Below are 12,310 nucleotides of genomic sequence, written 5' to 3'. Positions count from 1 at the left end.
CCCAGAGACAGGGCAGCGTGGCAACTTGTCTGTGCAGAAGAGCACAAAACATGCATCCTCAACCACATGCTGGAGTCTGTCCACACTATAACGATGACTCCTAGGGATGAGAATCAAATCTATCATGCAAACTTCTTACGTCCATGAACTGTCGCTGGCTGCGCAGATGCTTGTCCAGGGCTGCCAACTGCTGCTTCAGAGTGGCCGCCTCCTCCACCTGCCGAGCACAGCCCTGGTGCTGCACGAGCTGGTCCTCCAACTCAGACTCTAAGACTCGCATGTGTGAGAGCAGAGCCGCACGGTCCTTCTCTGACTGCCTCCTGGCCTCTGACTGCTCTCTGGTCAGAGTCTCCACCTCCTTCTGCAGTGCTGAGGAACCGAGAAACAGACATGGAGGAGCCCACCTTGGTGCACAGAATGTCACAGCAGGGCTCATAACACGTGCACCCCAAGAGGGGAGGGGTTCACAGAACAGTCAGATACTGAGAGGCCCTCAGTGTCCCCGGGAGTGGGTGCAAGCAGGGCCCCCATCCACAGGCCTCTTTCCCTTTCCAAAGCTTTCCTCCCTCGGGGCTATGACAGAGGCCAGAGCCGTCATGACAGTGAATTTCACCAGCCTGTCACTATCAGACTTCGACCCTGTGTCCTAACACACCTACAATTTTGTCAGATACCCTCTGAAAATAAAGACAAATTACTTTGAAAACAGAAATGGAATGCATTAAGTGAAAACTGGCTAAAATATGGGTGTGACGCACTTTGGAAGAAAGCAAAGGGGGCAATGAGTAAATAAAAAGCCGAACTCAGATTAACCAGTATGGCTTCAAGTCTGTCCCCTTCAAAACTCAGCTAGGGACCTGAGCGTGGTGGCACACACCTGTAATCCTAGCACTTGGGAGCCTGAGTTAGGAGGATCACCAGCCTGGGCTACATAGGGAGAGACTCTCAAATCAAACAAACAAGACAAAAAAAAAATCTCAGCTGGATGCAGGGGCCAACCTGACAGCTCTAGGAGGGGCCTTGGAAGGGGGATCAGCTGCCAGGGCTTCACCTCCTGGGCGAGTTTAGTGTCTCACTTTCTTGGTCCTTCCTTTCCTCTTGGACTCCCCAGCCTCAAGAACTATGCTATGAGATAAACTTCTGTTATTTATAAATTACCCAGTCTCAGGAATTCTGTTATAGCAACACAACACAGACTAATACATTGGGTGATTAAGACACTGAGCGATTTAAGCAGACACTACAAATCTTGAAAAGGGGCTTGCTGGTGGTGAATCCTGAGTCCTTATCCACAAACTGAAACATTAAATTCTTAATAGATTTATTTTACCAGCTTTCAAAACAGTTATTTTGGTTGCAAAAAACTGTCAGTCTTACAACAATCATTACCATTAATGTAATAGTCTCAAAAAATTTCATGCTATTAAGTCAGCAGTTATAGGAAACTAGCCTTAAACACCCAACTGTAACAATGTCATTCACAAGCTTTTAAGAAGGAAGAGACAGTCAGCACTGCCTGGTCCTAGAAACAGGCATAGGCTCCTACTTAGCCCAGACAATACTATCTTCCAGGCAGGGAGGGAAGGCCAAGCCTACAGCCCTCCTCAAGGTGTAGCCATGACCTACAGAGGCTGTGCAGGTGCACCCAGGCTGAGGACCTACTGGGGGCTCCAAAGAGGGACAGAGTTCCAGCAGTCCTAGCCCCACCCCTGGAGGCCTTTCAGGAGGTCCTCTTGGCAGGAACCCAGCCCAACAACTACAACTGCCACAAGACATCAATTCCTGCAAGACAGTACAACTGTGGCTTAGTAACTGTAGCAACCATTAGAGAAATTCTCCTGCTTTGTTACAGCACTGAAATGGGACAACTCAGTCCATTTTTATGAATGATTCTTGAATACTATAGTATAATTTTAATAGTTTGCCACAAAAGCTCCAAAGTACTTTTTCTCTTTAGTAAATAATTTGCAAACTCTGATGCAAGCATATAGTACAGCACACAGAAATCACACTTGTTCTTACAAACCTGAGTCCCTATGTGCCGCAGTGACACGAGTGCCTACAAAGGAAAACACAAAGCATCACAGGGATGGACACAAGAAGCCTGAACCAGGGATGGCAGAAACAAGAGGAGGGCCAGCAGCATTCTAGGCCACACTTAGGGCCTGCACATCCACAACTGCCCTTGTGTGGTCACAGAGCATGGCGTGCAGAGCTCTACAATGACTTTTAGAGGAAATGAACATACAAAAACAAGACAGATGGAGCACCTCAAAGAAGGTCACAAAACACAATGCACAGCCAGAGAGGGTTATACACAGAGCTGAATCCTGATGCCAGGCTGCTCAAGGCTCTTGGAAAGGCAGTTGATGTTCACAGAATCCAAAAGAGTCAAGCACACCTGGAAGCTCATGGCGAGGGAAGCACTACAGACGTGCACAGAACTATAGTGCCAGGAGGTGGGGTGGGGACAGGCAGAGAAAGTACACAATGAAGCCATCCAAGACCACCCCAGAAGACAATCCCCAACATGCATGTTAGGCAACCAGAAACAGAGTGCGGCCCAGCTTCCTGCTGGCTCTGTCAATGACACTGGAAACGGCAGGCATTAGGTCCTGAAGAAAGAAGGGTTGCCCCTTCAGATCAGTCCAGGAAGACAGAAGAAGATATGTAAGAAGACACCTGGCTGAATGCACAGCTTCCAAACAGAGGGGCACATCCTGTCAATCAGGTGGGAAGGAGGCAGGACAGAGCAGCAGGCACCCTCACAGAACACCTACACAGAGACGGGGCACCTGTGACGGAACACTTGCAAGGACTGACAAGCCATTCTATAGTATCCTTGGGCCTCAGAGTCACAGGCTTAGTGGACCCAAATGTCAACTCAAGAGCCACAGGTGAAGAACTGTGTGTCCCACTGAGAGATCATGGAGTCTCACATCCTGAAGAGGAGGTAACAGGTACCTCAGAAAGCAAGAAGCCCAGGAGAGATCACAAAATCAAGGAGGCAATAATAAAGAGCAAAAATCAAGCAAACAGAGGCAAAGAAAAGTGATGAATAAAATTAAAAGCTGATAGTTTTTTACAAAGAAAAATTAAAAAGAATAAAGAACTTCTGGAAAGAAAATGAGATTTTTCTGAATGGGTTAGGTTAGTGAACATAACCACGTTCTCACAGGAAGTTAACAGTTGAGAAGGCACTGGCTCTCATGCTACCACTTCCTAAAAGGGGACTGCAGAGCAGCAAGGCCCTTCCTGGGAGTGTGCACACACACCTGCAGGCAAACATGCATGCCGGGATTTGCAAGAGGGCTGTTTGGGCCAGGATGCTGACAGAGAGAAGACAGGAGAAAGCAGGTGTCAAGGAGGCCTGCAAAGGCTGACACACCCATGTCCCGGGAGAACTCCCAAATTTGTTTTGACTGGCAGTAACCTAAAAACAGCAACCTTTTAAGCTTATGTTTGTGATTGGTTTCATTTTGAATTTTTAAAACTAACATATCTAGAGTCTGAAATGTATTAACTACTTGTGCCAAAACTATGTTTTCCTAATTAAGTGTGACATCAGACACTGATTTTAAGTACAGTATTTATTAGGGAGCTCAGTTTCAGAGTCCAGTACTTTAACCTGCTACCCAAGAACTGTCCTCCCTCAGAGATCAGGATACGTGGTAGCACCAGCCTGCAGGGCCACCTCCTCTGGACCCTCACCAGCCATTTGCCATAGCCAGCACTTCACAGAGACAGCACAGACACAGGATCCTCAGCGGCAAGCTCCCCCTTTACTTACCAGCTTCTCTTGCTTCTGCCTCCACAGCCTGAGCCTCCTTCTGGCTCTTCAGCAGGGCATGCTCCTCTCTTAGCACAGCCTGCTCCTCAGCTGCCTGCTGCAGCTGCCGGCCCAGGCTCTCCAGATCCAGGACTAGCTGCTTCTCTGATGCCTCCTTCTGGGTCAGTGCTTCCTGCAGACCCGCCTTCTCCACCTTGAGTCCTTCAAGGAGGCCTAAGAGAAACCAACTGAGGTGAGGGCGCTCAGACCCTGGAAGGGCAAGTGGTCACACTGGAAGCTCTAGAGTCACTCCTGGTGAGCAGCACAGGGTCTAACCCTCTACAAGTGAGGGGCCCCAGGACAAGACTTAGAAAGAGCAGCACACAGTTGCCACCCATCCTGTGCAGAGCCGCTGAGTGGTCCCTGTGGATGTGCACGCTGGGAGGGATCACGTGCCAGGCACGCCATGCCTTTCACCAAAACAGCAGGGCAGCACAATGCCAAGTGCCCAGTGTGCCCAAGGCCTGTGTCTGGTTCTTGAACAGCCTAAGTCATTCCTCCAAAGGTTTCACTGGAAAATGTCACTGGCGCCACACAGATTTGCTCTGTTTACACACCCTGCTTTTAAACACCCTTACTCTTGCTGCTTCTGCAAGTGAGGCTGTGTCTGTTTCTGTCCAGCCCCACCACCTCACTCACCCTCAGCTGTGTGCAGCTCCAGTGTCAGCGTGGCCTTTGCAGTGTCCTCTGCCCGCAAGCATTCCAGAAGCTCCTGGTGTTTCTGGACAACCTGTGCCATCTCCTCGTTTTTATGACTAAACTCTTTTTCAAAACGAGAATGAAGCTGGCGTGCTTCCTCTAGCTGTCAAAACACATTTGAGTGTCAAAACTGGACACTGAAAACCACCAAAGCCTCTGTTCACACCAGCAGAATTTTACCTCTCCCCTAGAGCCACACTGGAGCATGCTGCACAAGCCTAGTTACCCTTAACAGACAGCCTTCGGCCCCCTCCCCACTATTCCTAGCACTCCCCAGCTCAGTGTCAAGGTGGGGGCTTCCAGGCCATCTCTGGGCTGAGGGCCCAGTCAACCTCTAAACTCAAAATGCCTACCTCAGCTGACCCCTGCAGACATCTGAGCAACCAGGGCCTTGGCCTCCCCATTAGTCAATGCAAAGGAGATCTCTTCCGGGGCTTAAGATGTCCACTGGCCTCTCTCTTGGTTCTTCCTTGAAAATGGACCAGAGACCACTCCTCTAGCTTCCACCCTCTCTAACACCTGCCCCTTCCTGTAACCAACAGCCACTCATCCATGAGCACACAGGTCCTACCATAAGGCCCATCTGAACAGACCCTGCTCACAGCCTCCCACATGGGCTTCAGAGAGCTCCTATATCTCCCCAGGCTCTGCTCCCTTCCCTCAACAGAGAGGCCCAACCTCTCTCAGCACCTCCCCATGTTCCTTCCCCAATACCACATCCTCTGAAGGGTAGGGTTCTGAATGAAGAGAAAGTGGGCCCACATCGCTCAGGGTGCTTGCTCCACATCCCCATTTCAGGGTGTCCGATAGGCTTGGGGCCTGTTGACAGCACCTAACAATTTGTCAGAATCCCACATCCAGTCCTAAGATGGCTGGAGGGTGCACAGAATAGGTGAGGAGAAAGGAGATGGGCAGGAGGTCAGGAAGAGGACTCCTGATCTCAACACAAGGAGGGAAAACTCCCTCAACAGCAATTCTTCAATTAAAAATGTTGAGTTTTTTGAACTGGGTTAACTTTGGGGAAAGAATCTCTTCTATTGCTTTCCTCATGCTCCCACTTCATGTCTTTCCTAATTGTCTAAAAGGTCTAAAAAGTTTTACGAAAGTCTCTTCCTTAGGGATAATTTCTAAATATGAAAACATTCAGTGCAGAACTACAACAGTGCATAAAGTAAAGTAAAAGAAGTGAATTTAGGTTTTATCTCAACTACACTGAGATTCCATTTTTCTTAAACTGAGATTCTATTTGTCATTCATAGCAAACCAGCTTCCTCAAGAGTTTCAGTTCAGGCTGGGCGTGGTGCTGCACACCTCTAATCCCAGCACTCGGGAGGCTGAGGCAGGAGAATTGTTGCGAGTTCGAGACCAGCCTGGGCTACAAAGTGAGCTCAAGGCCAGCCTGAACTGCATAGTGAGACCCTGTCTGAAAAAAAAAAAAGAATTTCAGTTCAGAAGATTCCTACTTAAGGGGACAAGTGTACAAGAACACTGTGGCCACAACAAAGCTCAAAAGTCACCATCAAAATGTAAATAATGGGGTTGTGCAATAGGAAGAAAATGTTCAAATGGGGAGGGGAACAAAGAAGAGGGGAAAGGAAAGGGAAGAAGGGAAAAGTAAGAAAAAAATGAGAAAAGAAGGAAAACATGGAAATAGCTTTTGTAAATGGGGAGGGGGAGGGGTTGAAAGGAGGGTAGGGGAATGGAAAAAAAACTACTTTGCCTTGCTTAAAAATAATAATAATAATAATAATACTTTGTTTCTAAAAAAAAGGGTCAACACCAAGGCCAGTCCAGGAAATGAAATCCACCAGACACAATACTAGAAACTGAAGACCTCCTCCATGGGCTGTAGGGTTTGGCTGTGGCCAGATACCATGTGCCATCACAGTCCATCAGGCTGTATTAGGGAGTCATGTGTCCGCCCTACTCACTTGTCTCCAGCTCACCTGTCGAGAGGAGTCCAGAGCCATCTCCAGGAGGCCATCCACAGCCATGCTGAGGCTCTGGTAGACTCTCCTGATCGGCTGCTCACATTCCAGCGTACTCTCGGGGCTCATGAAAAAACTCTCACATACATGACTGCTAATATCCTCCAGCGAAGACATCTCTGCACCTTCAGGTAAAGTTCTGTCCAACTCCAGCAGGGCCACATCATCTGACCATACCTCTTCCAGGGCTGGAGAAGCAAAAGGGACAGGCACTGGCACATGGCTCTCAGGGAGCAGGCCAACCCAGGCACCCTTAGAATAAGCATACACACGTGTGTGTACACACACACACACACACACACAGAACGATGGCCCATTTCCTAAGCAAAACCACAACCCATCCACAGGCACTGGACAACTCCACGGAGGCCCAACCCTTCTCCTCCAGAAGGTGGGCACTGGCAGGAAACAAGAAAGGCAGCCTGCCCCAGTCCTATAGGGGACCCACCCAGCCACACACCTGTAGAAGGAGCCTGGTCTGCAGCTGTGGTGCCTGTGTGGTCCAGGAGGAGCCCCACGTGCTCACTGATTCGGCCCTTCAGGGCAACAGCTGCCTTGAGTGTCTCTCCAAACAAGCCCAGCAACCTCCTCAGGGCATCGTGAAGTGCTCTCCTAGGACAGGAAACTAGAGTCAGGTCATTGCTTTAGATCCCCAAATGTTTCAGGCGATGCTGCCAACTGGCCCGCATACCACCATGGTCCCAAGAGTGCGTGCCCCAGCATGAAGAGGACACTGATCCCCACCTGGAGGCCAAAAGGGACAGCCCTATGGGTACAGAGCAAGAACAGCTTCTGGAAGGGAGATGAGCTAGTGGGGGTTCAAGGGAAGATAACGGTGTTTTTTTATAATTTAGGAAAACATGAAGATTTGGCAAAGCCAAAGGCAGATGTTTTTTACATTCCTGAGTTACTTTCCTTGCTGTTTAAATCTTGCTGTTTAAGTGAAAAGAATAGCCTGCTCAGGTCTTGTCTACCAGCTAGGAACCTATAGATGACCCCGCAGTGAGTGCAATGGGCTGGAAGGCGGTGGCCACAGAACCACCACTGGGTGGTGAGTCAGACAGCACAATGACAAGGACACACTGACCTTTCGCCCTGAGACAGGTCCATGTCAGCCCTGAGCATGGAGATGAGGGTGGCACCCTCCTGGTTTTCCCTCTCACGCCTCTGCTGCAGCCTCTCAAGCTCAGCGCGGCACTCTTCTACCTCCTGACTTAAGGATAAGACTTGGTCTTTCAGCTGTTGAGAAAACGTTAAACCTCAGTTACAGCAATTTACTTCAAAATAAGTGGCTGCCGAGAAATTCCAGTATAACTTTCAAGATCACATTTAATAAAAATATGACAAAAGGTAAATAAACAAGGGGGTGATCCAAGAGAAAAATTATGAACACGGTTTTCCTCTCATTATTAGTCACTTATATGTAAATAAATTTTAAAAAAAGACACAAATAACCTTGGCTGCCCCTGCCATGAGGGAATAAAAGGGCATACTCACCAGATTTATCTCACAACTAATAATTCAGAGTACAATTCCTCTACCTGGTCATTCATAATAAAAATTAGTTGCTAGTCAGGAAGAGATCCTTCTTATACATTTCTCTCTAAAAATAAAACTTCGGGGCCAGGGATATAGCTCACCTGCCTGGCAAGTGCAAGGTCCTGAGTTCAATTCCTGGTACTAAAAAAAAAAAAACAAAACTTCGGTGTCCTGGTGGCACAAGCAGGTGATGGGTGGTACCAGCTTTCTTCGGTGATACTGGCTACCATGGGCTCCCTACAGCTGCCCAAAGCCAGTGGCCACAGACCTCAACAATGTTCTGGAGTAGCTTAAGAAAAGCAACAAGGGAAACACCCAGCTGGATGGAGCCCTTAACCCAGGCATCTCTGCCCAGGGCCAGCTGTCAAGTGCAGGGATGGCCCAGGACCTAGCAGGTTCACCAGAATGAATGTGGGTGTCCCCCACATGGGGAGGAGGCCACACAGAGCAAAAAATGTGCCACATGTGTTCACAGGGAAGCCAGGCAGACAGCACAGGCAAGCACCTCATACAGGGATGACTTGGACAGTGCCTCACCCCTGCTCTGCAGGGCTAGCAGCTCCAGCTCAGGAACAGGGCAGGAGGAGCCAAAAGCAAGTGGCCTCCAGGTAGAGAAGCCCATGCTGGAATAGCACCGAGCAGGCACTGCATCCCTGCCGAAGAAAGGGAAAGCAGCCACAGGAGATATGCAGTACATGGGGGACAGGCAGAGAACTCACTGAGGAATGTTAGTACAGAAAGAAAATGTGGGCCAGAGGAAGAAGAGAATGTAATTCTGCAACCAACTCACTGCCAGGAACAGAAACTAACCATATACACAGCGTCCATGGATGGGAAACAAAAAAAATACAGATTCTATAAAACTACTGAGTCAGACCAAGACAGGTGACTGGGAAAATTAAGCAGAATAAATAAGCAGGGGATTCCAACTTTCAAGATGGCAAACAACAATCAAAAAATGAGCCGTGTATACCAAATGCTACCAGTACCTGGAACTATACCCCTGATGGCCTGGGGCAGGGCTGTGGCCCCGCATGCTGGCCTGGCAGGAGCGTTGGGCCAACAGGTGGCCATATCTGACTGACAGCTACTCACAGAGTCCAAATCCACCTGCCAGGCCTGCTCCCTGACACAGGGTTAAAATTAAACTGCTAACTGAAAATCTTTCCACAAAGGAAGTATACAGATAAGACTCCTGCACGAGTGTAGGATGGAAGCCAGGGTCTTCCGCTCTGTCACTGAGCTACATCCCCATGCCTTTTTAGTTTTTTACTTTGGGAAAGGATCTCACTAAGTCAACCAGCCTGGCCTTAAATTCCTCAACTTCCCAAACAACTGGGCTATGGGCATGCACCATTATGGCCAGAAGACAGCTTTTAAAAAACTGCTAAGTCTAGGTCACTCCAAATTTACTCAAATTATTTCAAAGACTAAAGGAGTAGGATTTGGCTCACTTATTTTATGAGTCTGTACCATAAAAGAAAGGGAAATTATAAGTCAATCATAATGAAAAACACAGAGCAAAGGTTTTAAAAAGAATACTAAGCTGGGTGTGGTGGCGCATGTCTGTATTCCCAGCACTGAGGAAGGCTGAGGCAGGAAGATGGAACGTTCAACGTGCCACCAGGGCAACTTAATGAAATCATACCTCAACATAGAAAGGGCTGTGGATGCAGCTAAGTTCAGGCCTGACTTCAATGCCCAGCAAGGAAAAATCAAAAGAGTATTAGAAAATAATGTCCAGCAATATGTGAAAATCATGCACAAGGTTTTTGTTTTGTTTTGTTTTGTGGTACACACTGAGCTTCATCCCAAACACTTTTTGAGAAAAAGTCTTGTTAAGTCACTAAATTCCTGAAACTGGGTTCAAACTTGTAATTCTCCTGCCTCAGCCTCCCAAAGTATCAGGATTACAGGTGTATTACTGTTTTTATTGGTACTTAAGTTATAATATTGCACAGATCTTCAGTGGTATACCACTAGCCCTTTTTAAAACTAATTATCCATTAGTTATGTTATTTTCTAGTACTTTTACAGAATGAGACGCTCTTTTGAGATTTATATATTATGTCATAGCAGGAATACCTGTTACGTTGAAGAAAAAATCTAAGAAATGCTCCTCACAGAGCATTTCTAGGGTTTGGATGAGGCTGATCTTCACAGCCTCTTCTCAGCTGCCCCCCTGCCTTCATGAAGGGTCCTGAGCAAGACCGCCAGCACCATGGAGGAGAAGCCAATGCAGTGGGGGTGGGAGTCATGCCTCTTGATCTGCTGCTGACTGACTGCTGCTCCAATCCCACTAGGACTCTTCCAGTGTTTCAAGTCAGGCAGCCATGAGAATCTGGGCTAGGCCCTAGTGTACCAGGCACCCATACAGCAGTGGGCAAGAGCTATGCAGAAATGAGGACACCGTGGCATGCCGACAGTGCCTGGCACACACACAGGCACAAACTTACCTCCAATGCCTCGCCAGTGAGGTCGGGGCAGTGAGCCTGCACCACAGCGAAGTCAAAGAGGCGTGGTGCTGCCCCACTCAAGGATGAGCAGTGGGGCGGTCTGTAAAAACCGTGTGAAAATACCCTACACCTTTAGATGCAAAATGAAGAAAACTCACAACAAAAGCCACCCAACTCTCATTATTAATATTTGCTTTGTAAAACCAACATTTAATAAAAATTTATAAATGGCTCAGTGGGCAAAGGACTTCAACAAATGTTTCTCTAAAGATGTGCAGAGAGCCAATAAGCACATGAGGAGATGCTCAAGATCACTAATCATTAGAGAAATACAAATCACAGTGAGACTGAGAGCACCTTACACTCATTAGGATGGCTCTCTCCAAAAAAAGGGTATAGTAAGAGTCGACAGGATATGGAGACACTGGAACCCCTGTACGCTGCTGGCAGAACAGGAAAGGGTGCCGCTGATACAGAAAGCAGCTTGAAGCTCCTCAGAGAGTTAAACATGGAACACAAAATTGTATTCCCTGGCATATACAGAGCACATCTGAAAGCAGCGCTCAAACTGTACACCAGTGTTCACTGTAGCATTAGGCACAACTGACAAAAGGTAGGAACCAAGTGTCTATGAACAGATGAACAAATGTGGTGTGTGTGCACATGGCATATTATTCAACCATAAAAAGGAACTGAATTTTGAATTATGCCACAACATGGATGGACCTGGAGGACATCATGTTAAGTGAGTTAAAGGAGTCACTAAGGGATAAATAATGCATGCTTCTACTTATCTGAGGCTCCTAGTCTAATTATTACAGGTGAAAATAGAATGTTAGGTGCCAGGGCTGGGGGAAGTGGGCAGGGAGTTCTTCACTACTGGGTAAAGAGTTTGCTCTTAACAAGACAAAGAGCGGAGCCGGGCGTAGTGGCGCATGCCTGTAATCCCAGCACTCAGGCGGCTGAGGCAGGAGGATCATTGCGAGTTCGAGACCAGCCTGGGCTACAAAGTGAGCTCAAGGTCAGCCTAAACTGCATAGCAAGATCCTGTCTCAAAAAGACAAAAAAAAACCCAAAACAACAACAACAAAAAACAAGACAAAGAGCTATGCAGATGGATGGTAGTGAAGGACACAAAACTCTGTGAATACAGTTAATATCACCAAATGTACACTTAAGATGGTTAAGTTTTTATACATACTCCACCACTCCCCCCAAAAACCATGCCTGTGATGGAAGGCGCATCTACACACCTGCTGGACCTGGCTGTCCTCCTGCAGCTGCGATGGGCTCTGCTCTTGGGAGAGACGCTGGGCCGGCTCAAGCTCCAGGCTCCGCACCTCTGCTTCGCGCACAGCAGCTTGCTGTTCACTTTCAACCGCATCCTGCACCGAAGTATATTAATAACAATGAACGCCTCTACGCAAGATGCTCACCCTATGTCTGTTGCATGCTACGATTCAGCACATCTCATGAGCATCACTGAGCCTCCACCCTCACCAGGAACATCAGTGCCACACAAATGTATACACTCACATGGTTCATCACACAGGACCTAAGTAAGAGAAGCCCTCACTCCAGGACCATGTGTCATTTGGCAGCTGCCACTGCCTTGGCAACGGTGGCTGAGATCATCACACAGGGTCACACTGAGAAATTCACCAGCAGGGGTCCTGACCAGGACAATCGAGACATTCAGAAACCTGGTTCCTTCTGCTTTAACAGGCAAAAATTCTTCTTTCCTCAAGTATAAGACATGTTAGAGCTGTGGGTGGGGAGCGCCAGCCTTCCGGCTGGCT

At 48.0% G+C, this 12,310-nt stretch overlaps 1 protein-coding gene across 5 annotated transcripts in view; it reads right to left on the bottom strand.

Annotated features, from left to right (window-relative positions):
- Pcnt (pericentrin) overlaps window positions 1-12,310 on the bottom strand; it is a 100,774-nt gene that overhangs the window by 47,826 nt on the left and 40,638 nt on the right. For 4 of the 5 annotated variants that reach the window (XM_013505794.1, XM_013505781.1, XM_013505784.1 and 1 more), the window contains 8 exons: window positions 11,765-11,896; window positions 7,604-7,755; window positions 6,977-7,128; window positions 6,475-6,704; window positions 4,469-4,631; window positions 3,791-4,003; window positions 2,027-2,059; window positions 140-369 (listed from right to left, as the gene is read on the bottom strand). In XM_013505794.1, the coding sequence (XP_013361248.1) occupies window positions 140-369; window positions 2,027-2,059; window positions 3,791-4,003; window positions 4,469-4,631; window positions 6,475-6,704; window positions 6,977-7,128; window positions 7,604-7,755; window positions 11,765-11,896 (1,305 nt within the window). The remainder of the gene's footprint in view (window positions 1-139; window positions 370-2,026; window positions 2,060-3,790; window positions 4,004-4,468; window positions 4,632-6,474; window positions 6,705-6,976; window positions 7,129-7,603; window positions 7,756-11,764; window positions 11,897-12,310) is intronic. The other variant, XM_013505789.1, reaches the window with a different exon arrangement.

Source organism: Chinchilla lanigera, unplaced genomic scaffold (genome assembly GCF_000276665.1).
Source record: "Chinchilla lanigera isolate Chin_1 unplaced genomic scaffold, ChiLan1.0 scaffold00006, whole genome shotgun sequence".
NCBI lineage: Eukaryota > Metazoa > Chordata > Mammalia > Rodentia > Chinchillidae > Chinchilla > Chinchilla lanigera.
This window is presented reverse-complemented; position numbering and strand designations above follow the sequence as displayed.